The sequence below is a fragment of the Hyperolius riggenbachi genome, chromosome 7 (genome assembly GCF_040937935.1).
Source record: "Hyperolius riggenbachi isolate aHypRig1 chromosome 7, aHypRig1.pri, whole genome shotgun sequence".
Lineage (NCBI taxonomy): Eukaryota > Metazoa > Chordata > Amphibia > Anura > Hyperoliidae > Hyperolius > Hyperolius riggenbachi.
In genome coordinates, this window is record NC_090652.1 from 22,755,298 (window position 1) to 22,781,669 (window position 26,372).

The 26,372-nt window shown below is 45.5% G+C and overlaps 2 protein-coding genes across 3 annotated transcripts in view; both read right to left on the bottom strand.

Moving 5' to 3' along the window:
* The window catches only part of LOC137524137 (zinc finger protein 436-like), a 297,499-nt gene that overhangs the window by 116,406 nt on the left and 154,721 nt on the right, over positions 1–26,372 (bottom strand). The gene's annotated exons all lie outside the window — the stretch shown is intronic.
* LOC137524141 (zinc finger protein ZFP2-like) lies at positions 5,686–24,701 on the bottom strand. Its single transcript, XM_068243701.1, has 5 exons — positions 24,440–24,701; positions 21,889–22,078; positions 20,948–21,045; positions 20,289–20,859; positions 5,686–11,721 (listed from the first exon to the last, which is right to left on the bottom strand). The coding sequence occupies exons 2-5, from the start codon at positions 21,920–21,922 to the stop codon at positions 10,547–10,549; spliced, it is 1,878 nt and encodes a 625-aa protein (XP_068099802.1). The 5' UTR covers positions 21,923–22,078; positions 24,440–24,701; the 3' UTR covers positions 5,686–10,546.

A 26,372-nucleotide genomic window follows, 5' to 3' on the forward strand; every position in this document is an offset into this window, starting at 1 on the left:
GTGCAGCTCGTGCTCTAGTGGTGGAGATTGCTAGCAGCAGGATTATGGGCGTTTCTGTAGTGACGTCACTTATACACATGCTTCCGCAAGTTCTCTGTCACAGCCCTATGAATTCTGGCTCCGCCCATGTCAATGTTTCATCCGCCCATTTAAAGCAATGGCACATAATATGCTCAAAGCTGCTTGTGCGCTTTATCTGCCTGTTTTGAGTTTATTAAATATATTCAGTATCTGTATTTGAGTGGAATTATTTGCACAATTCCCTGTCTGCAGGGAAAATGTAGTTTTAAAGACCCCTGAGCATCCCACATTATTATTTTGTGTAAATTAGGTTTGTAATCAGTGTTGCTCGGATACCCCCGATCACGGATTCGAATAAATCCGGCCACGGCAGTCCTAAAATCCAGATAAGCCGTGATTGTGATCCAGATTTGAAACTGATTTACTAATTCAACTCGGCTTTTTTTCCGTGATTTCCTGTAAAATCCTGATTTACTAATTCAACTCGGCTTTTATCCGTGATTTCCTGTAAAATCCATTATCACGGCCGGATTAGAATTTAACGTTAAAAGCAAAGTCCCCATACATGCTACAATCACCAAATTTGCATAGATTATAAAGGTGATCAGTGGCTACAATTAAAAAGAATTCAAAAAGACCCAATAGTTTTTGAAAAAAATGATTTTAAAATTTCAAATGAAAAAAGTATTTGTGATTAAAAACCGCCAAAACCGTCGACTTTAGCGGCTCCTAGCAAAGCCCCCTTACTTGCTAGAAACACCAAATTTGCAGGGTATGTTAAGTAGAACAGTGGGAACAAGAGGAACATTCTTTTTTTCAAAAAGACCTTATGGTTTTTGAGAGAATCGATTGCATTTAAATGTATACTATTTTCCTTTGAACCTTTTTCTCTCAAAAACTATAAAGTCTTATTGACTACTGAAGTCGGCGGGTTTAATCACAGATATTTTTTCCGTGATCACGGGCTGAATACACGGAATAATGGCTGAATCCGGGATTGAATTCCATGATCGATTCCCGATCACAGATTCGGATCATGATGTCCGATAGTGAAAAAATGCTCGTGAATCCTAGCTATGCAGTGATCACAAGTTCGTGATGAGCGCCACTATTTGTAATACTGCAGTTGGGGGGGCGGTATAACTTACCTACGCAGAGTTCCCCAACCCCGTCCGCAAGGCCCACCAGCAGTACATGTTTTGCAGGAAACCACAAACAATCACAGGTGAGGTGATTAGTGTTGCAGCAGAGATGATTAACTACCTCTGTGGATTTCTACAAAACTTGTGGTGTTGGTTGGCCTTGAGGACAGGGTTGGGGAACACTGACCTACAGGGGGCTTCTAATGTGGCCTCTCCTCCATACGGTAGTTGCCATCTCCAGGGTTGCATTCACCCGCTGCAGTTCATGCTGGTGGATCTCCCGGATTGCATTGCTGCCGGAGTGAGCGTGATTGAAGACCTGAAGACCCTGGGAAGAAGAAATGCAGCACTGTGTGGAGGAGATGACCGTATGGACGAGAGGCCACAGGAGGTTAGTATTGACTCCCAATACCCCGCCCCAAATGGCATACCTATGAACATGCACTATAAAGCCAATATACCTGTATATGGCTTACCCTGCTCCTGCACAAGTCCTGGCGGCGTTATTTGCTATTTCCCCTCCAAGTCCACGTGGATGGTGGGGAATGATGTAATTCAACTTCCAGCTATTGCTAGTGACTGAATTGCAGTTCTTTAAAAGTAATTTGTACCCCGTCTTATGACTGTGCCCAAGTTACTCACTGACCGCTACTATAGCCATAATTCCAATTATGGCCTATGGTGGCGCTGGCTGCGCCCAAATCCCCTACGCTGTTTTCACAGAGCTCTCCCCAAATGGCAAACTGTTACAAATTACAAACTCCCATTGCTTCATATAAAATATTTTTTGAGGCGCTCAAGTCACTTATAGATGGCTGCCATTTACATGAACATAAAGTGAGGGCAGCATTCAAGGACAACTGAAGTGATAAGAATATGGAGGCTGCCATATGAATTTCCTTTTAAATAATACCAGTTGCCTGGCAGACCTGCTGATCTATTTGGCTGCAGTAGCATCTGAATGACACCAGAAATAAGCATGCAGCTAGTCTTGTCAGATCTGACAATGTCAGAAACATCTGATCTGCTGTATGCTTGTTCAAGGACTAAAAGTAATAGGGGCGGGGGATCATCAGGACAGCCAGGCAACTGGTATTGCTTAAAAAGAAATAAATATGGCAGCCTCCATATCCTTCTAACTTCAGCTGTCCTTTAAAGAAAGCACAGATTGAGGCATGTACAGTTTGGACCGCCAACAGGGGCGTAGCAATAGGGGGTGCAGAGGTTGCGACCGCATCGGGGCAGAGGGGCCTTCCCTCAACGGCAGTATTAGCTTTTTATTGGTCCTGTGCTTATAATAATCACTTCTACAGATACTTTGAATAGTGGTAATCATTAAACTGCTCCCCATCCCCTTCTTGTACCTCTTACCCTGTAGTTGCCATTGACAGGTTTTGGTGCATCATATCAATCGTTATGTATAGAGTGCATGGGGGGGCCCAATGTAAAACTTGCATCGGGGCCCACAGCTATTTAGCTACGCCACTGACCGTCAATCAGGGATGACGAATAAATACACTGTACCTGTGTGTTTTAGCACAGGGAGGAGTGCGCATGCGCAGCAGCAGAAAGTGATGGGCAGCAGAGAATTACACTGCACTGGAAGGAGACGCCAGATCGCTGCTGGCCAGATGAGAAGAGTTGATTCTCTTGTGCAGGCAGCAGACGCCGGGGATCTCTGCTGGTGTGACGTGCTGCTGGCTAGAGATGGCCTGAGGGCAGGGGTGCAGCTTGTGGTGGAGGCTTGAGATGCTGGGATCCCCAGGCAGGTTTATTACCCAGAATCTGCCGCCGATCTCTGCATGGGGAAGAGGGAGACCCACTAGACCACCAAAGAGAGCAATGGAATGGGTACTGATTGCAAGGAGTCTGTGTGTTCTCCCCATGTCTTCCCCCTAAATTGGCCCTGGACTACAATGGACATATGACTATGCTAGGATTAGAGTATGATCTCCTCTGAGGGACAGTAACAAGACTATTGTATGTAAAGTGCTGCAGAAGATGACGGCAGTATATAAATAATAATAATTACCCCCAGGCAGATCAACGGAAGGGCAAAGGAAGAGGGACCACAAGACTACCAGGGAATCATCTTACATCACAGATGAGGGGACATGTGACTATGAGGAGTGATGGGTGTGACGTGTATACACAGCCTGACTGTAATAATGAGCTGCAAACTGATTGTGCAGCTGCCACACAGGAGGGACTATCTGTGATGGGGGACATGTTATAATTTGGTGGCGTTTTTTTGTAAATAAAGTATTTGTATGTATGTACAGCACCTTCTGAGGAAGCCTTACAGCGAAACATGTTAGGGTCTCACGTACAGTGGTGTGAAAAACTATTTGCCCCCTTCCTGATTTCTTATTCTTTTGCATGTTTGTCACACTTAAATGTTTCTGCTCATCAAAAACCGTTAACTATTAGTCAAAGATAACATAATTGAACACAAAATGCAGTTTTAAATGATGGTTTTTATTATTTAGTGAGGAAAAAAAACTCAAAACCTACATGGCCCTGTGTGAAAAAGTGATTGCCCCCATTGTTAAAAAATAACTTAACTGTGGTTTATCACACCTGAGTTCAATTTCTGTAGTCACCCCCAGGCCTGATTACTGCCACACCTGTTTCAATCAAGAAATCCCTTAAATAGGAGCTATCTGACACAGAGCAGTAGACCAAAAGCACCTCAAAAGCTAGACATCATGCCAAGATCCAAAGAATTTCAGGAACAAAAGTACTGTAATTGAGATCTATCAGTCTGGTAAAGGTTATAAAGCCATTTCTAAAGCTTTGGGACTCCAGCGAACCACAGTGAGAGCCATTATCCACAAATGGCAAAAACATGGAACAGTGATGAACCTTCCCAGGAGTGGCTGGCCGACCAAAATTACCCCAAGAGCGCAGAGAAAACTCATCCGAGAGGCCACAAAAGGCCCCAGGACAATATCTAAAGAACTGCAGGCCTCACTTGCCTCAATTAAGGTCAGTGTTCACAACTCCACCATAAGAAAGAGACTGGGCGAAAACGGCCTGCATGGCAGATATCCAAGGCGCAAACCACTTTTAAGCAAAAAGAACATTAAGGCTCGTCTCAATTTTGCTAAAAAAACATCTCAATGATTGCCAAGACTTGTGGGAAAATACCTTGTGGACCACCGAGACAAAAGTTGAACTTTTTGGAAGGTGCGTGTCCTGTTAAATCTGTCGTAGAAGTAACACAGCATTTCAGCAAAAGAACATCATACCAACAGTAAAATATGGTGGTGGTAGTGTGATGGTGTGGGGTTGTTTTGCTGCTTCAGGACCTGGAAGGCTTGCTGTGATAGATGGAACCATGAATTCTACTGTCTACCAAAAAATCCTGAAGGAGAATGTCCGGCCATCTGTTCGTCAACTCAAGCTGAAGCGATCTTGGGTGCTGCAGCAGGACAATGACCCAAAAGACACCAGCAAATCCACCTTTGAATGGCTGAAGAAAAACAAAATGAAGACTTTGGAGTGGCCTAGTCAAAGCCCTGACCTGAATCCTATTGAGATGTTGTGGCATGACCTTAAAAAGGCAGTTCATGCTAGAAAACCCTCAAATAAAGCTGAATTACAACAATTCTGCAAAGATGAGTGGGCCAAAATACCTCCAGAGCGCTGTAAAAGACTCGTTGCAAGTTATCGCAAACGCTTGATTGCAGTTATTGCTGCTAAAGGTGGCCCAACCAGTTATTAGGTTCAGGGGGCAATTTCTTTTTCACACAGGGCCATGTAAATTTTGAGTTTTTTTTCTCACTAAATAATAAAAACCATCATTTAAAACTGCATTTTCTGTTCAATTATGTTATCTTTTACTAATGGTTAACGGTTTTTTAAGAGCAGAAACATTTAAGTGTGACAAACATGCACAAGAATAAGAAATCAGGAAGGGGGCAAATAGTTTTTCACACCACTGTACATCACTGTGTATATGTTTGATTGCACCTCTGATGTAATTTGTAACCAATCCAATTGATGTGAGGGGTGAGCGAATCACACTAGGGCATTTGGTCTGTTAGTCAGTAGTCTGGCTCCATCTTGTGACAACCATCGCTCTCCTGCTCGACCCCACATCAGTAAATGTGTGAGAGTTTTTAGTGATCACAACAGGGGAGAGCTACACCCCACTCAATGAGAAACTAATGAGTGGAGGGGGATAAACAAAGACCCCCCTAGCATATAATAGTCATATGTATTGACAAAACTCACACACAGGAATGTTTGTCCAAGGACTGTCCATTAGGACTCAAGTGTTGCATGTGTTGTTTCCCTGGTACCTTCCAATCAGATAGTGTGCAGTCCATAATTTGTTGTTACCTTGGGGACTCAGCTTTTTAATTATGTATGCCATAAGGTTGTATTACTGTTGTTTTTTGCAAATAGGGGTTTGTAATGATTTATAGGGTACAATGAGTAAACAAAAATACACAAAACAGAGAAAACCGCACCTTTATTTCTAAATAAAATATTGACAACATACATTGTACTAGTAACATAATTTAAATTTTGTGAAAATCATAGCAAATAAGTGTGGGTTTTCATCTACAATACTTTGTTTAATGGAGACATGGTGTATTCTGTCATTTTTCCTTGTTTCTCCCCATTAAAATGCATAGAAAATAAAGTTAATAAAACACCTACACAAAGACTAATTTATTAAAAAAACAAAAACAAGACATAGCTCAATTAGGTGTGATAAGTAGTGATAAAGTCATTGGTGAATTAACAGAAGCAGTGCTGAAAAATGAAAAATGTGTACAAAGGAGATTGTTAAACACTGAAATCTGAATTATTGCAAATACCTTCTGTTTTAAAAAGGCAAACCACACTATGCACAATAGTTCTAAATGCTGTCTTTGCTCAGCCACTGACAAGGAATCATACAAAGTTTTGTGGACAAAGATTTGTAGACATTCTTTATTCAGTTTGTAGCAGGGTCTTGTGTACAGCGTCCTGCCTCCAGCCTCTGCACCCCCTCCCCATGTGCTGTGTACTGTAGTGATGCTAGAGGAGTCTACAGAGCCAGTTCTCCTCCATGAGAGATGGACAGAGTGAGTGTAATAAGCTGAAGCTGGGAGCACCCTCGGCTGTCAATTTTCTGTGAGTGCTTTTCTGTATGACTTTTCTGCACGGCCCACATGCAATTAACTTTTTCACATAGGAGATCATTTTTCTTTTTTGAGTTAAAATAACTTTTTAGCGCTTTGCAATTGAAAAAGTACCAAAAAAAAAAAGGAGAAAAAAATATAATCAATAGAAGTCTTGCTTGTGGCAGTTTAAAAGGTATTTTACTGATACTGATAAGATGTGAAAATATCCTCAGGAGAAAATGGTTGGAGCATATGGGCCCATCTGTTTCTGTAACATGCACGTTTTATCACGGGAGCTAATGTAATTGATAGAAAAAACACATGCAATGCTTCACTGCTGTCTGTTTTATCTGCATGGGTAAAACACATTCAAGTGTGCACTAGCCAATTGATTAACATTGGTTCTCAGTTTTCCTGTGCAGAAAACACAGGCCAGCATAGTAAGATCAGGAGGCAGGAGTAGCAGCTGAGACAGGCAGTACATGTGCCCCAGTGAGTCTCTGTTGTCTGCATAGTAACATGCTGTGAGTGTAGCAGCAGGGACAGGCAGCACATGTGCCCCAGGGAGTCTCTGTTGTCTGCATAGTGACTTGCTGTGAGTGTAGCAGCAGGGACAGGCAGCACATGTGCCCCAGGGAGTCTCTGTTGTCTGCATAGTGACTTGCTGTGAGTGTAGCAGCAGGTCTAACTTCTTATGAGGGCTTTGTCACTTGTGGAAGTCATCTTCTAAAGCTCTTTAAGTAAAATTTGAGAATTATGTATATTCTTTATATCATCAAATGTTTTGGGCCCCCTTCTTGTCTCTGGCCTTCCTGCCCTGCTGCCACTGTAAACACCCACTCCTTCAACTGCACATGCCCTCTTTCTGCACACTGCTGCTTGGCTGTGTGTAGCAACCACCGCCAGGAGCATATTGGGCATACATGGTTACGACTGTTACCCAACTGCACATGACTAGTACGCTCTCAGCCAAGTCTAATGTGTGCTCGGTGGTGGTGGTGGTGGTGGGGGGGGGGGGGGATTTGGTGGTGGTGGTGGTGGGGGGGGGATTTGGTGGAGGAGTTAGTCACAAGTCATCAAAAATCTGATGATGATGCAAAGAAGAAACAGGTATCCAAAGCTTGTCTTTGTTCCACTATGGTAAATTTTAAGCCAGATTTTTGGCTTTTTTGGCCCAGAATCTAGTGCTGCTGACGACAACCTCTGCCCCCTTCTCCGAATGTCCCTCTCAACCTCTCCTGCTCTGCCAGAGGGAGTCAGAACTCGACTGCCACCTACGGCCATACTTTAATACAGTGAGTAGGCACTGTTGTTGAGGAGTCATGCATGTTTATGCTGCTGCTCAATCATATACCATCTTTCCCCTAAAGTAAGACATCCCCTAAATATAAGACCTAGCTGATATTTTGCTTATTCTCTAAATCTAAGGCATTCCCTGAAAATAAGACATCCCCAGCTGACACATACCGCTAATGAGCTGCCTTGTCTGTGAGGTCTTTGGGACACTCCATTTATGCCAGGCTGCGTGCTGTCACTCGCCTCCTTCACTGTTAATTTACACAGCCTGTTTCTAATTGGATGTGATGTCTCAGAGGTGGGATCATGCTCCATTTTTGGACCAATCGCTGTACTCGCTGCTACTCAGCGAGTGCATTGATTGGCCCAATCACGGAGCCATGATCCCACCTCCCAGACTGCTGAATCCAATTAGAACGGGCAGTACAGCAGCTTAAACTTGCAGTATAGCGGCTTCACACAGGCGGCCAGCGTGGGGGACACATTGTGCAGTGCCAATCGGGCACTTGTCATGTCATCCTTCCACACAGCAGGTTTATCAACTGTGTGCAGGGATGACATGACAGGTGCCCGATCGGCACTGTAACAGTACGATGAGCAGCAGGCAGAGGCGGCCAGCATTGGACACATCATGCACTGCCAATAGAAGACATCCCCTGAAAATAAGCCCTAGCACACTTTTTGTAGCAAAAATTAATATAAGACACTGTCTTATTTTCAGGGAAACACGGTAGATACTGTCTGGCTGTGGTTAAGGAAAGGAAGGTGGAGGGTGCAATTGGGCAGCTCAGCCTCTGTACATAATTTCAGTTTGGAAGAGACATCCCCCTCCCTTGTGTTTAGCCAAAGTTCCTTGCAAGACAGTCCACGGCAATCGCAGGTTTAAATGAAAATGCCACAGCATGCCATGTCCTTGAAGGACAAATCTGTGTCCTTTGAATACTGGGATAAAGGGGCGTAAAGTTTAAGACATTTTGACCGGATCTCCTGATTAATGCAGATCAGAAATCAGAATGTCCTTTCTGCTCTAACAGATACACAACAACATAATAACCTTCAAACAAAAAACATGTATTTGTTACAGCCGACACAAATCCTGCAATACACCTGCACTGTTTCTACCTCCTGATTCTTGGAAGCAGACATCAAATTACAAATTTGTGATTAGACACAAATGAGGGGGAATTAGATAGGATTAACTCTCTAAATACATACAGGGTGCATTTCTCTAGGTTTTCCTTCTGTCCTGTGCAAGAGTTCAGGTCCACTTTAACCCCTAGCCGACCGCTCCACACCGATTGGCGTGAGCGCGATGGCAGCCCCAGGACCACTCCACGCCGATTGGCGGGGATTGCAGGAGATCGCGAGCATCTCCACATGAATGACGGAGCTCCGCCTTCGGTCTCCCAGCAGCGATCGCCGCTTGGAGACTGTTAGATGGCGAAACCCGACGGCGAAACATTGTACAGCACTGCGATCTACAGCAGCGCTGTACTGGGGATGGCCGTGTGACACGGCTGTCCCCCTGGCAGGCAGAAAAGTGATCCGCCGATCACACTGATTGGCTGGCGGTGGGGGGTGGGTAGGTAGGGAGAGGTATAAAATAAACATAAAAAATTGTGAAATTTATTTAAAAAAAAAAACCCAAATAAATATTTATATATATAAAAAAACAAACCCCAAACATCTGGGGAACAATCAGACCCCACCAACAGAGAGCTCTGTTGGTGGGGAGAAAAGGAGGGGGGGGGGGGAATCACTTTTGTGCCGAGTTGTGCGGCCCTGCGGCGACACCAGCGATTTTCAATTTTTTGCGTTTTTCCCCCTCCCGAAGCTCCACTGCGTGCTGTGATTTTGTACAAAGTGCTTTGTAAGCGCTGTTACAGAGCGATTCCTTTTTTCACTTCTTGACGTGAGTCAGGAAGTGAACTCTTCCACCTGCAAATTAATAAAATGTATTCATAAAAGCGCAAACACAATCACCGGATAAAGCAGATTGTGAGCGTCTTGCACATTTCCTATACATTCCATTGCTGAACGGAAAGTGGACGCAATGCGCTGATATGGACTATCCCATAAGGATTCATTGCACTAGCGATTTCAGGGCGTTTTTAAAAATCGCTGGCGCTAAAAAAAAAAAAAGCACGCAAAACGCCCTAGGTGTGAACAAGCCCTTACCGCAGGCTGTGCACTGGCCTACTCTGTGCGAGCCTCTGGGGGTGTGTCCTGCGGCGGACTCTGGTGACTGCTCCATAGTCCCCTCGCAGAATGCCGAGCATCACAGCAAGTGTGCACCTTAAAAGCCGGACTTCCTGCTTCCGGTCCTCCCTCCCCGCCGCCATCATTCAATCACGTGCCAATAGGTGTGGTCCAACCACCGCTCCGTCCCGCCCACTCCACAACGGAGGTACGCACGGCAAGGACTCATCCTTTACACGAGGAAATACAGCCATGGTGGCGGCGCTCTATCAGACTCCATGAGGCCAGTAACAGCGCAGGACACAGCTCCAGGTTACCCATCACCTCCACACACCAGGCCGCCCAGCAGAGCTGACCCCACCGTGATCACTTTACACAAATACTACCTAACGCAGGGTAGGTGGTCTCAGGCTTCCCTACTAATAATAATAAGCAGTTGCTTCCCTGGGTGATGCAGAAACAGAAGAACTGGTGGGGCTGGGGGGGAGGGGTGGAATGCTTTTATGCTGATTGGTTTGTGTTTTAATTACTTCTGGTAGGCGTTTCTGGTTTGGGGAGGGACAGACAGTCTCAGGAGGGGCCGTCCTGGAGGACGTAGGGAGGAAGTCCTGAATGTAGAGCAGGTGACATCTGTAGTGTAGTTCCAGCACTGTGAGGCCACGTCATTGCTGCTGCTCTAATAATATGTGCTTCCAGGAGACTTGTGCTTGTATCCCCGTAGCTTCATAAGCTGCCTGACTGTAACTTTCCTCCACATTCCTGACATGACTAAGGACGCTCTACTGTGTGACTTCTCTGATGTGCCATAACACTAGCTTTCTGACTGAAACATTTCCCACACTCTGAACATGAATAAGGTCGCTCTCCTCTGTGACTTTTCTGATGTGCAACAACATAAATTTTCCGACTGAAACCTTTCCCACACTCTGGACATGAGTAAGGATGCTCTCCTGTGTGACTTCTCTGATGTGCTAGGAGATGAGCTTTCTGAAGGAAACATTTCCCACACTCTGCACATGAATAAGGACGCTCTTTTGTGTGACTTCTCTGATGTCTAAGAAGATTAGATTTCTGAATGAAACTTTTCCCACACTCAGGACATGAATAAGGATGCTCTCCTGTGTGACTTTTCTGATGTCTTAGAAGATAATCCTTAAGAGTGAAACATTTCCCACATTCAGGACACGAATAAGGACGCGCTCCTGTGTGAGTTCTCTGATGTTTAACAACATAAATTTTTCGACTGAAACATTTCCCACACTCTGGACATGAGTAAGAATGCTCTCCTGCGTGACTTCTCTGATGTCTAACAAGCTCATTTTTCTTACTGAAACATTTCCCACACTCTGAACATGAGTAAGGATGCTCTCCTGTGTGACTTATCTGATGTCTAACAAGCTCATTTTTCTTCCTGAAACATTTCCCACACTCTGAACATGAGTAGGGACGCTCTCCTGTGTGACTCTTCTGATGTCTAAAAAGATTACTTTTCCGACTGAAACATTTCCCACACTCTGGACATGAGTAAGGATGCTCTCCTGCGTGACTTCTCTGATGTCTAACAAGCTCATTTTTCTGACTGAAACATTTCCCACACTCTGAACATGAGTTGGGACGTTCTCCTGGGTGACTCTTCTGATGTTTAAAAAGATTACTCTTCCAACTGAAACATTTCCCACACTCTGGACATGAGTAGGGACGCTCTCCTGTGTGAATTATTTGATGTTTAAGAAGACCAGATTTCGAATGAAAACCTTTCCCACAAACAGAACATAAAAAAGGATGGGTATTTGAGATAACAGGATGGGATCTATCAGAAGATTCCTCAGGATTGGAGAGATCTGGTGATTTGTCCTCATGGGGACGTCTGCTGGGTATATTTTCAGCAATGGAGTTTCCTGCTGGTAAATGTAGTGCGGCACCATTATCTTCTGCACCATAATCTGTTGGAGAAATAATAACAGTCAGAGAACAGTCATTGGCGTCAATTCACCAGAGAGGATTTACTAAGAGAAAAAAGGTAGGTAGTTTATCTCATGAGGTATTTTAACACTCTGGAGTCAATTCACCAGTGTGAGAGGACAGAGAGAAAAGTGTTCGATAGCAGGGGATAATGGAGAGATATGCATGAGGAAAGTGTGAGAAAGCAGAGAGTTAGGTAATCGGTATTAATGATTTACATGGGATACTTTTCCTCTCTGTAAGCTTGAAAGTGAAGCATTGTGGGTAGGAGGCGGAGTTTTACCACTACGTGACCAGAGTATTCTCGCCTTTTACTGCCGGATCATATCATAAATCATATCACGAGTGAGTCTGAACTTCTTCACCACCTCTGTCTCAGTAAAATTATCAAGAACTGTTCTCTCACGAAAAATACGAGGGGCGATTAAACAGACCTTCCTCCTGCGCCTTCGTCTCCTCATAATAGAAGCAAGCTCTAAGGCCTAGTGCACACAAGAGCGGTTCGGCTGCGTTTTGCGATCCGCTTGCGGCTGCGGATACGCTTGGGTAATGTATTTCAATGGGCTGGTGCACACCAGAGCGGGAGGCGTTTTGCAGAAACGCATACTCCCGGGCTGCTGCAGATTTTGGATTGCGGAGGCGTTTCTGCCTCAATGTTAAGTATAGGAAAAACGCAAACCGCTCTGAAAAACGGCACTTCAGAGCGGTTTGCCAGGCGGTTTTTGTTACAGTAGATGTTCAGTAACAGCTTTACTGCAACAATACATGAAATCTACTACACCAAAAACGCTTCACAAAACTGCAAAATGCTAGCTGAAACGCTACAGAAAAATAAGAAAAAGCGTTTCAAAATCTGCTAGCATTTTGCGGATCTGCTAGCGGTTTTTGGTGTGCACCAGGCCTAACAGAGTAAGCTCAAAAGGCTCCATCTTCCACAGCAGCAGCTGCTGTGTGAAAACCACGATATCTCCAGGTTCATTCAGGGGATAAAGAGATGAAAAAATAACGAATGGCCACACCCCCTTTCTTCCCTGGTGAATTGTGATTTGGAGAAAAACTAACTACTAACTATCACTTATTTATCTCATACTTATCTCACATTTATCTCTTGCATTTCTCTCTGTCGATATTTTCCCCTATACTTCTGGAGAATTGCTATTTGGAGATATCACAGGAGGTAAATTACCTCCCAAGAGATAAATAGGTTGGTAACCTCTGGTGAATTGACGCCATTGTCCTGTCAGCAGTCATGTGTGTTGCCGTAGCAGTGACAGATAATGACAAGAGAATATACAGGGTGGTGCAGGAAAGACCCCCGTGCTCCTCTTACTCTATCCCCGCTGTGTGGGGTCTCCGGCATTATGAAGCCTGTGTCACCTCCATTTGCTGTGGTATGAGAGCGTTACCTATACGGCAGCACATGCAGGTGACACAGGCTTCAGGTAAGCCGGAGAGGACACACAGCAGTGATAGAGTAAGAGGCAGACGGGGACCGGCTGGCCGGGGGCTGCCTGTATACTCACACTCCTGCCAGGCAGCCGGGCCGGTCTCTCATGCACCCCCCTGTACATACTCACCCTCCTGCCAGGCAGCCGGGCCGGTCTCTCATGCACCCCCTGTATATACTCACTCTCCTGCCAGGCAGCCGGGCCAGTCTCTCATGCACCCCCCCTGTATATACTCACCCTACTGCCAGGCAGCCGGGCCAGTCTCTCATGCACCCCCCTGTATATACTCACACTCCTGCCAGGCAGCCGGGCTGGTCTCTCATGCACCCCCCTGTATATACTCACACTCCTGCCAGGCAGCCAGGCCGGTCTCTCATGCACCCCCTGTATATACTCACACTCCTGCCAGGCAACTGGGCCGGTCTCTCATGTACCCCCTGTATATACTCACACTCCTGCCAGGCAGCCGGGCCAGTCTCTCATGCACCCCCCCTGTATATACTCACCCTACTGCCAGGCAGCCGGGCCAGTCTCTCATGCACCCCCCTGTATATACTCACACTCCTGCCAGGCAGCCGGGCTGGTCTCTCATGCACCCCCCTGTATATACTCACACTCCTGCCAGGCAGCCAGGCCGGTCTCTCATGCACCCCCTGTATATACTCACACTCCTGCCAGGCAGCTGGGCCGGTCTCTCATGTACCCCCTGTATATACTCACACTCCTGCCAGGCAGACGGGCCAGTCTCTCATGAGTCCCCCTGTATATACTCACACTCCTGCCAGGCAGCCAGGCCAGTCTCTCATGCGTCCCCCCTGTATATACTCACACTCCTGCCAGGCAGACGGGCCAGTCTCTCATGCGTCCCCCTGTATATACTCACACTCCTGCCAGGCAGCCAGGCCAGTCTCTCATGCATCCCCCCTGTATATACTCACACTCCTGCCAGGCAGCCGGGCTGGTCTATCATGCACCCCCTGTATATACTCACACTCCTGCCAGGCAGCCAGGCCAGTCTCTCATGCGCCCCCCTGTATATACTCACACTCCTGCCAGGCAGCCAGGCCAGTCTCTCATGCACCCCCCTGTATATACTCACACTCCTGCCAGGCAGCCAGGCCAGTCTCTCATGTGCCCCCTGTATATACTCACACTCCTGCCAGGCAGCCAGGCCAGTCTCTCATGCACCCCCCTGTATATACTCACACTCCTACCAGGCAGGTTTCTCATGCACCCCTGTATATACTCATGCTTGTGGCAGGCAGATTACTGGAAACAATGTTGTCTGGTAACTACTAAGTCTAGTCTTCCCCAGTATTACTATTTCTTAATAATATAGCACGAACATCTTCTATAGCCTGATGCATAGTACAAAACAAATTTTGGGGAACATGTGTATATGAGAAGTTAAAGAGGAACTCCAGTGAAAATAATGTAATAAAAAAGTGCTTCATTTTTACAATAATTATGTATAAATGATTTAGTCAATGTTTGCCCATTGTCAAATCTTTTAAATCCCTGATTTACATTCTAACATTTATTATATGGTGACATTTTTACTATGGGCAGGTGATGTAGCTGCTCCTTGTTTTTTTGGCAGTTGGAAACAGCTGTAAACAGCTATTTCCCACAATGCAACAAGTTTCACAGCCAGGAAACTGCCCAGAGTATGAACTTTTCTTGTGGGAGGGGTTTCTTGTGGGAGGGGTTTCACCACAATATCAGTCATACAGCGCCCCCTGATGGTCTGTTTGTGAAAATGAATAGATTTCTCATGTACAAGTGGGTATCAGCTACTTATTGGTATAAAGTTCAATTCTTGGTCGGAGTTTCTCTTTAAGGTCACTGTAGAATCATGCTGGATGTAGCAGTACAAATACATACATAGTTAATGTGTAGTTTAACCGCTTTTGGGTGGAGGTGATTAAAATCGACTCCGTTTGGAGGCGGATATTCCTGCCAAGGCGTAGATTTCACCTCACTGCCGCCACGCACTCTCCTTGCCCTGCCAGTTGCGTCGCTCTCAGCCTGCTGCAGCTCACTCGCCCTGCTGTCAGAATAACAACAGCGTTCCGTGAGCCGCCGGTCAGAAGCTGATTTCATTGGCTCCTGATGCTGTCATCAATGTGAGCCAAACTTATTGGCTCACAATGATCACAGGGTCAGGAGCCAATGAAATCGGCTCCTGACCCACTCACAGAGCTCTGCTGTCATAGAGATGCCAAAGCAGGTGGGCTGAGGCTACAGGTGTACGGCGGTAGCAGCAATTCATCAGTATGCAACGTTTTTTGGTACCAGCAGTCTCTAGTCCTTAAGGTGCCAGAGACCACTTGTACTGAAAGTGTTAAGATACCACTAAAATTGGTACAGGCTTATGTGATAAATTACAAAATAGGAAAAAATAGGAGAAGGTCTGTGCCCTTGCGAGCTTGCAATGTAGAGGGTAATGGGGTGGAAACAATAGGGAAGAAGACATAGGAATTAGCTGATGAAGCCATGAGCCTCCATTGCGACCTACATCAAATTGTAGGCTTGTCTGAAAAGGTGTGTTTTAAGAGGTTTGTACAGTAATCTTTCAGCATATGTCCTCTGAGATGATCAGCAAGAAATGAGAGGTTAGGATAAGTCCTCAGCTTGGAGGAAGTCCTGAATGCAGAGCAGGTGACATTTGTAGTGTAGTTCCAGCACTGTGAGGCCACGTCATTGCTGCTGCTCTAATAATATGTGCTTCCAGGAGACTTGTGCTTGTATCCCCGTAGCTTCATAAGCTGCCTGACTGTAACTTTCCTCCACATTCCTGACCTGACTAAGGACGCTCTCCTGTGTGAATTTTCTTATGAGCAGAAAGAATGGAATTCTGAATTAAACATTTCCCACACTCTGAACACACATAAGGACGCTCTCCTGCGTGACATCTCTGATGTATATGTTACGGCCAGAACCCGAAGTCTGGCCACTTCGGGTTGTGGACAGTCAAAACGCGAAGTGGCTGTTCCCCTGCAGCCAGTGTTATAAATGAAATACTCCCAGCTGCATAAATGTCTTGCTGCGGCCAAAATGTTTTAAAATCCTGGCGTGAATTATCTCCCGTGGCGGCGCGGCAATTTGTCAATGAAGCCGCCTCTTCGGCTCTGCCTCCTCCCCCTTCCCTTCTACTATGCAGCCGCGGCTGCCATTCATTCCTCTGCAGAGCGGGTGCTTACCTGCTGCTACGAGCTGCTTATGAGAGGGGCAGGGGGAGGAGAGGAGGCAGAGCCAAATAGGCGGCTTCATCTGACACATATCGTATACTTCTCACTTCAGTTCCCCTTTAAGAAGGTGAGCTTTCTGACTGAAACATTTCTCACAAACAGGACATGAATAAAGATTCTCTTCTGTGTGAGTTCTCTGATGTGAAAGCAGATCAGCTTTCTGAATGAAACCTTTCCTACACATGGGACACAAATAAGGATGCTCACCTGTGTGACTTCTCTGATGTCTAAGAAGACCACTTTTGTGACTAGAACACTTCCCACACTCAGGACATGAATATGGGCGCTCTCCCGTGTGAGTTCTCTGGTGTTCACGACAATAACTTTTCTGACCGAAACATTTCCCACACTCAGAACATGGAAATTGCTGCTACCCGGTATGTTCTCTCACATGTGCAGCAAGGTGTGATTTTGTTTCTACAAGATTTCCCACATTCTGAGCACTGATAATTCTTGCCATCTCCCTCTCTATCAGTAAGGGCTTGTTCACACAAAGGACGCTTTTGGGATTTTTTTTAAGCACCGGCGATTTTTAAAATCACCCTAAGGGACCTTTTCCACTAGCAATCGCTAGCGTTCACGCTAAACGCTATCGATTGCAATTCAGCAAATTTCCTGGCGATTGCATTCGCAATTTTGCTATGCAATGCACTGCATAGAAAAATTGTGGCAAAAATCACCCCGTGACGCGATCGCACTTGAGTAAAAAATGAATTGCGGTAGTGGAAATTACCTACCGCGATTCCTAAGTTAAAATGCCCATCGTAGCGATTTGAAAATCACTAGTGATTTAGCATCGCAATCGCCGCTAGTGGTGATTTTTTTGAGGGGATTAAGTTAATTTTCATGCTAAAGAAGGACTTTGCAATTCCCCTGATCGTTCTTCGTAACATTATGGAATATATGCAAATTGGTATCATAACAACTGTAGCAGCAAACTTAGTGGAAACCAGTTTTTATGCCATTCTCAAAGCTTTTGGCCAGGACTGTACAGTACAGGCTCTTATCTGCTGTGCTTCATTTAAAGGATCTCCACCCTGTATTGTGACTGAATGTTACATCACACCTGAAGCGGAATGAAACCCCGCATTTCTACTTTGCTCTAATAGATTATTTACAGCATATTATATACAGCCAGCATTTTTTTTTACTAGAACTGCATTCAAAGGGTTAACACAGGTCTTAGAAGCTTCCCTGCCAGCAGAGCTGTCCGCTTCCGAACTTGTAGATAATGTTATCTTGTGTTTAATTGTATCAAGTGAGGAATGTAAACAAAGCCTTCTTCTCTTACTGCAAACTCTCCTGAAGACAGTGAGACAATCAGAAAGCATCAGAAAGCATTTATGCTTAAGTTAGACGATGAAGTTATGAATAAAATGCAAAGTCAGCTCTCAGAGTAAAATAAGTGTACTTTAGGAACGTATAATTTCTAAATGAATGATAATACGTATGCACAAAAGCAAATATGCTAACCGTATAAAAAGTAGGAAAAAAAAAGTGGCATATAAAAAGTAGGAAAACATGTTTTTATTGAATATTATGTCAGTTTTATATCGCTTTAAGTGCGTGAGATATGGAGGCTGACATTTTTATTTCTTTTTAACCACTTAATGCAAACAGGACATTTAATAAACCTCCATTCTGATGATATGCATGTGAACGGTGGCAACAAGTGGTTTAGCAATGCAGGTTGCCTGGCTGTCCAGCTGATCCTCTTGCCTCCAATACTTTTAGCCATAGACTCTGAACATATGTGGATCAAATGTTACTGACTGAAGTGTCACTGGATTAGCTACAGGCTTGTCTCAGGTGTGCAATTCAGACACTATTGATGCCTTTAAAATCAGCAGGACAGCCAGGCAACTGACATTGTATGAAAGGAAATAAATATGGCACCTGCCATATCCCTCAGAGGGGCGGTGAGAGGCGGAGATCCGTGCAGATTAAGGGGAATGGAGGCAGAGCTACAGCCCAAAGCTCTGCCTCTACACGGAAGCGTTGCCCAAATCTCTCCCCGGGTATTTCGGGGGGATTAAGTGAACGGTCAGCCGCGGGGATGCAGCGTTTCAGGTATGACATTCTTAAGAGGAATAGGAAATAAAAACGGTTTTTTTTGAGGCTTCAGATTCATTTTAAGATTCAGGAAAGTGCGTGGAGCCTACAACAGCCAATCAAAATTCACCTATTGATTTTGAAGGGGAATATTTACTTTGCTGCAATTTTTACACTGTTAATGGCAGATGCCTCAAATCTGGTAGTCTGTCATTGGAGGACTGGGGTTCAAATTCTGAAAAAAGGGCAGGGCCACAAACAGCCAGATTTGTTTAATTTCAATAGTAAAATGCAAATTATTGATGCCAAGGCCGCCAAAGCTCATGCACTTGGTCATTGAGTGACTGTAGTGACTGTATGTCAAGGTTAGAAACAGTGGGCAGAGCCCAAAACAGCTAACTTGTTACATTGGAAAATATAAACTGCAGCCATTCTTACACTGTTAATGGCAGGGTTCTTAAACTTGACACAGTTGGTCACTGGGTGACTGAGATCAAAATTCAGAAGTGTGGGTGGAGCCTACAAAAGCCAATCAAAATTCACCTATTATTTTCAAGGGGAACATTTAAACTGCTACCATTCTTACATTGTTAATGGCAGAGGCCTCAAACAGGCTACTGTCAGTCATTGGGTGACTGGGGTTTAAATTCACTAAAGGGGTGGAGCCACAAAAAGCCAATCATATTTCTTTGGTGGATAAACTGCTTCCATTCACACAATTTTGATGCCAGGAACCCGAAAGCTCATAAACTTGGTCATTGAGTGATTTGTGTGTCAAGGTTACAAAAAGTGGGCGGAGCCAAAAACACATTTCACTGGGAAAATATAAACTGCAGCCATTCTTACACTGTTACATTACATTGCACTGTTGGGGTTCAAAGTGTGTGTATGGAAATATGTACTCGGGAAATAAACGTTGCAATTCCCGGGAGCAATGAAATGTGTGGGTTTTATCCACAGTAGAATATTTTATTTTTAAACTATAATGGCCGCAAATTGAGAACTAATGATTTTTTTCAATTTTCTCTTATTATTCCTGATAAAATTAATTTAGAATAAAATAATTGTAAACAAAATGTACAAACCAAAAAAAGTCTAATTGGTGGCAAAATAAACTATAGATCATTTCTTTGTGATAAGTAGTTATAAAAGGTATTGGCAAATGAATGGGAGGAGGGCTAACAGGTGAATATTGCCCGGTAGAGAAGGGAAAAACCCCTCAGTAGGGAAGTGGTAAAGAAAAAAACAAAACAAAACAAAAAAAACAGATTTGCTTTAAAACAAAAAGCAGAAGTGATATCGGCAGAGGGAGCCTCCAGAGACTTCGTACATCCTCCTCTCCACCACCCATCCAGCGCTGGACCCTCTGGAAATTTGTGCCCGCACTCCCATCCTTGATGGAGCACAGCCGCACTGCGCAGGTGTAGGGCGCCTCACACTTGTGCAGCAGCATGGAGCCCAGTCAGGCTCGGGGAAAGCTGAGCCCGATCTGAGCTGCACAGGTGGGAGGAGTCTCCTGCGTCTGCTCTCAGCTGCTGCACAGGTGGGAGGAGTCTTATTCACAGATGAGAGCACCATGCGCACTGTTCCTCCAGGGCTGGTAGAGGGGGTTCCAGGGGTCCCAGCGCTGGATAGGTGGAGAAGAGGGGGGATGGGGAAACCCCCTGCATTATCCACAGGCCTTCCTCTACTGAGGTCACCACCCATATGGGGCACTTTATTCCACTTCAGGATCACTTTACACTCCTACAAGAAATACAAATCTCCACAAGTTCTGCTTGTGTGATCATTACTTACCTGGGCTGATATGCAGGAAACACGCCTCCTGTTTTACTGTCATTCCTCCCTCCTCCGCAGGCGTCTGATCACTCCTCACATACGTCTCTTCCTCTGTCATGGTCTTCATCATTCCTCCCTCCTCCATAGAGAGCTGTTCACTCCTCACATATGTCTCTTCTTCTTTCATTGTCCTCATCATGTCACCCCCCTCTGTAGATTGCTGATCATTCCTCACATGTGTATCTTCCTCTTTAATTGTCTTCATCATTCCACCCTCCTCCATAGACTGCTGGTCACTACTCACATACGTCTCTTCTTCTTCCTCTTTAATTGTCCTCATCATGTCACCCTCCTCCATAGACCGATGATCACTCTTCACATAGGTGTCTCCTCCTTCCTCTTTAAATGTCCCCATCATGCCACCATCCTCCATAGAGAGCTGATCACTCCTCACATACGTGTCCTCCTCTTCTTCCTCTTTAATTATCTCCATCATGCCATCCTCCTCCGTAGACCTCTGATCACTCCTCACATATGTCTCTTCTTCTTCCTCTTTAATTGCAATTTTCACTTCAAGCTGCTCTTTACCCTAAATATATATAAAGAAAGCAAAAAATGTATTTAACACACTGGTAATAATAACCTCAGTATGACATAATTTTTTGAGTTCCACTTACCTGATACTGGTGAGGGATGGTGTGACCGTCCTGTGTACAATCCTGGGAATAAAGAGGACCTGTATACCTCTTTGGTGGGTTTCTGTTTCCAGGCCCATCTGTAGGAAACATAAACACTGAGTAAGTACATTATTCCTGCATGTTTCACAGACCGGGGGGAAGGGGGGGGGTCTGTAGGTGGTCCTTCCATGTGACTCTTTCCATTACAGAAAGTCTTCCCTTACCTGGTAATATGGGGGATGGGGAGGGGGGGGGGTGTAAGTGGTCCCTCCGTATGACTTTCCATTACAGGAGATTAAAATCTCCCCTTACCTGGTGATATGGGGGGAGGGGATGTAGGAGGTTCCTCCGTATGACTCTTCCCTTACCTGATGAAATGGGGGGATGTAGGCTGTCCCTCCGTATGACTCTTCCCTTACCTGGTGATATGGGGGGGATGTAGGCGGTCCCTCTGTGTGACTCTTCCCTTACCTGGTGATATGAGGGGAGGGGATGTAAGTGGTCCCTCCGTATGACTTTCTGTTACAATAGATGAAAGTCTCCCCTTAGCTGGTGATATGGGGGCGGGGGTAGGCGGTCCCTTCGTATGACTCTTCCCTTATCTGGTGACATGAGGGGGGAGGGGATGTAGGCGGACCCTCCGTGTGACTCTTCCCTTACCTGGTGATATGGGGGGAGGGGATGTAGGCGGTCCCTCCGTATGACTCTTCCCTTACCTGGTAATATGGGGGGAGGGGATGTAGGCGGTCCCTCCGTGTGACTCTTCCCTTACCTGGTGATATGAGGGGGGAGGGGATGTAGGCGGACCCTCCGTATGACTCCTCCCTTACCTGGTGATATGGGGGGGAGGGGATGTAGGCGGACCCTCCGTGTGACTCTTCCCTTACCTGGTGATATGGGGGGAGGGGATGTAGGCGGGCCCTCCGTGACTCTTCCCTTACCTGGTGATATGAGTGGCAGCTGATTCTTCATCATTATGTCCTCCCAGAGTCTTGTGTCCTTCAGGATAAACTCGCTCCTCTATGGAGGAACAGACGGGGACATCCTGACACCTTATAGGAACCGGAGTCACACACAACCAGGAGAGGACCGGGAAAGCTCTGCAGATCATAGCATAACGTCTTCACAAGCCTGCGTACAAACATAGAACTCCAATCAATGGATGGGACTGAATCAGGAGAGGTGTGGCTCATCAAGCAGAGCCCAGTGCTCTGTCCATCCTGAACATTGGCATGGATCTGTCACTCCAGGACTGGAGTTCAACTTCCCAGCCTTGACGTGAACCTGAGCCAAAGCTACGGACAAAAAAGACATACTTATCTAAGGCAGGGGAGTCGGGGACACACTTGTCTTTCAGTTTTCTGCATGCATTTTCTGCAAGCCATGTGTGTTTGTATACAGAAAAAGGGGTCAGGTTTTTTTTCTGCACACGAAAAATGTATTAAAGGGGCACTACAGTGAAATTTAGGGTACTGGGATAACTCTAGTAGGATGTTTTTAATAGTAAGAAAAACACATCTTAGGTAGTGTATCGGTTACAAATGCTGGCTGGATAGGATAATTTATAGTACCTCTTACAGATCCTGGCCGTCATTTAGAGAGAAGCGACGTCCTTCTCTGTTCAGTTGCCTGTTAGGGCCCATGCACACTAGAGCAATTAGGGGGCGATTCCCACTAATTGCCAAATCGCTGGCACTTTTTTAAGCGCTAGTGCTATTCTAACCTATGGCAGGGTTCTCACTGTTGCAAATGGCCCAGATCGCGGGCGTTTTGCAATTAGCGCCAATCAAAAAACGCATTAGGCCCCGTTCACATCTAAAAGTGCAAGACGCTAGCACTACCTGGTTGCGCAAGTGATCTTACCATGGTTAGCATGGTAAAAATCATTGGACACCTCCACAATTTAGAGCGGTCAGCGCTTTACTAAGCACTGTACCGCGATCGCTCCAGAACGCACTAAACAAAAAACGCCCATAATAGTGCCAGTCACAGCAGTGAGAACCCTGACATAGGTTAGAATAGAACTAGCGCTTTAAAAAGCGCTAGCGCTTTGGCGATTAGCAGGAATCACCGTAGTGTGAATGGGCCCTTACCTGCAGCATTTTTGCCACGATTCTGGAGCAATCGCGGTACAGTGCTTAGTAAAGCGCTGACTGCTCTAAATTGTGAAGGTGTCCGATGATTTTTACTGTGCTAATCGCGGTAAAATCACACACGAAAAATGCTTTTAGATGTGAAGAGGTTAATGTTAACAGAAATCGATCGGAAAGCAAATCAGACATGTTGGAAATAATCGATCTGACAGTAAATCGACCATAAAATCTCATAGTGCGTACCCAGCATAAAGGCCTGCTCTGGGTAGCAGAGCCAGCTTTACAGATATTTTAGGTAAATATCACAGCCGTACAGATATTTCAGATAAATACTACTTGCTGCTGAGGAGGCAGCCTTCAGTCCAGGCTTTCATCTCACACACGGAGAGGATAGAAACACTTACAGCTGAACAAAGGAGGAGGTCGCATTTTAGTGACTAGCGATGGGCTCACAAGTAGTTATCTACTCAAATTTGTGATTCAAATGAGGCTCAATTGCCTCAGCTATGTGCATGGGAGATGGGGGTTACTTACCCAGAATTCTGTTGACTACTATGCATCCCAAACGACTTGCACGTGGCCTATGGGATGCATTGCAAGACTAGCTACCGCGCACTTCCTTCTTCCAGCTTGAAGGAGGAAGTGCGCAGTAGCGAGTCTTGCAACGTGTCCCATAGGCCGCTTGCAAGACATTTGGGACGCATAAGCCAACGGAATTCTGGGTAAGTAACCCCCCATAAGAACCACGAATTTGAGTAGGTAACTACTCGTGAGCCCATCACTACTAGTGACCCCAGGATCTGCAAGGCCTTGTTCACATTACAAATCGCAAGCGCTGGTGATTTGGTGAGGGCTTTTATAAGCACTTTTGCTCAGTGATTACGTTTTTCACTAGCTGCTAGCTGGATGTAGCTTGGACACGGGCCAATAAGGTGCAAGAATCCACTTCCTGCTGATTTTATTTGCTCTTAATTCTGAGCTGCACATAATTTTAGTAAAATCTGGAGGCAAGCCAGTATTATTAGCATGTAACTGACATATTTACACGGAGCAGTGCTTTTCAGCGCTGCTAGATTTGGGCGCAGCCGGCGCCTCCATAGACTTCAATAGGAATCATTCCTATTGAAGCGGTCAGTGAGTAACATCGGCTCCGTCAGAAGACAGAGCCAAAGTTGCTTAAAAACATAATAATTCGGCCTCCAGCAATTCCCCCACTATCCATGTCGGCCTGGAGGGGGAATAGTAATTAAATCGGCCCGGACTTGTGCAGAAGCAGGATCAGCTATATACCGCTGTATCCTGCGCCCAAGTCTACCGGCGCCGATTTCAAATGTACTCATATTTACACTGAGCACACACTGTACACACACACACACACTAGTATAAATGTCCCACTTACTGGGGTGATAATGGCAGCTTGCAGCAGACACAGGCAGCACCTCCAGCAGAGAGGGGACACAGGCAGAGCTGCTGCAAAGTCTGGAGGAACAGCTGATTCACAAAGGGGGTCTCTACACCATGTGAGGGTCCCCCAAACACACAGCTCATTCCTCTCCTCCTCTTCCCACTCAGCATTCACACACCTGGCTGCAGGGGGGCTTCTCACATGGCTGGGGGGATACACATTGTCCAGAGCAAGAGCAAGCTGGGGGTGTGGCCTCCTCTCTATAGCCGGGAATGCTGGGCTTCAGCAAAATGGCTGCCACTGCTGAGGAGTGAATCTCGTGCTCTAGTGCTGGAGGTTGCCAGCAGCAGGATCATGGGCGTTTCTGTAGTGACGTCACTTTTACACATGCTTCCGCAAGTTCTCTGCTGCCCCAGGTCACAGCACTATGAATCCTGGCTCCGCCCATGCCAATGTTTCATCCGCCCATTTAAAGCAATAGCACATAATATGCTGAAAGCTACTTGTGCACTTTATCTCCGTTTTGAGTTTATTAAATATATTCAGTATCTGTATGTGAGTGAAATTATTTGCACACTTCCCTGTCTGCAGACCCCTGTGCATCTCACATTATTATTTAGTGTAAATGAGGTTTGTAATCAGTGATAATCGGATACCCCCGATCACAGATTCGAATAAATCCGGCCACGGCAGTCCCAAAATCCAGATAAGCCGTGATTGTGATCCAGATTTGAAACTGACTTACGAATTCAACTCGTTTTTACCCGTGATTGCCTGTAAGATCCATTATCACGGCCGGATTAGAATATAACGTTAATAGGAAAGCCCCCATAGATGCTACAATCACCAAATTTGCATAGATTATAAAGGTGATCAGTGGCTACAATTTAAAAAAAAAATTCAAAAAGACCCAATAGTTTTTGAGAAAATCGATTTTAAAATTTCAAATGAAAAAAAGTGTTTGTGATTAAAAACCGCCAAAACCCTTCGACTTTGGCGGCTAATAGCAAAGCCCCCTTACTTGCTAGAAACACCAGATTTGCAGGATATGTTAAGTAGAACAGTGGGAACAAGAGGAACATTCTTTTTCGAAAAGACCTTATGGTTTTTGAGAGAATTGACTTTTAGGCTAATTTCCCACCAGGACGTTGCGTTCAGGGGACGTTATAGGGCACATAACGTGCCCCTAACGCAACGCCTGGTGGTGTTGGAGCAGGACGCTAACAAGAGCCGCGTTAAAAGCAGCTCTTGGTGCGCCTGCTCTGTCGGAGGCAATGCGGAGACCACGTGAGCGGAGCTCTCCGCATCACGTGGTCCCGCCAGCCAATCAGTGGCCGCTCCTGGAAGTAAACACTGCAAGTGCAGTGAATATAAAGTAGCCATGTGCCTGGCTACGTAGCTCCTCTCCGCCCACAAAAAAAAAAAACACCCATACTGAGCATGTGCAAACAGTCTAACACGGCTTAAGCCGCTAGAACGCACAGTATGCGGCACGAACGTGCAGCGTTACTGTGTAACGCAATGTGGGCACTGTGAACAGCCCATTGATTTTTCATTGCTGTGCGGTGGGGTGCTGTGAAAGCAGCCTAAAGGTTCAAAGGAAGTTTCAAAGGGAAAAAAATATACATGTAAATGCAGTAAATACATTAACTGTCATTACCGCATTTAAATGTGTACTATTTTCCTTTGGACCTTTTTTCTCAAAAACGTCTTTTTTGAAAAAAAAAATTTCCTCTTGTTCCCCCTGTTCTACTTAACATATCCTGCAAATTTGGTGTTTATAGCTTGTAATGCTGGGCATACATGGTACGTTTTTTACCATGTAATCGAGCCGCTGATGGCTCGATTGATAATTTCCGACGTGCTCGATCACCCGCCGGATCGATTCTGCGCTCGATACCGGTGGGCAGAACAAAATAAAAAACGA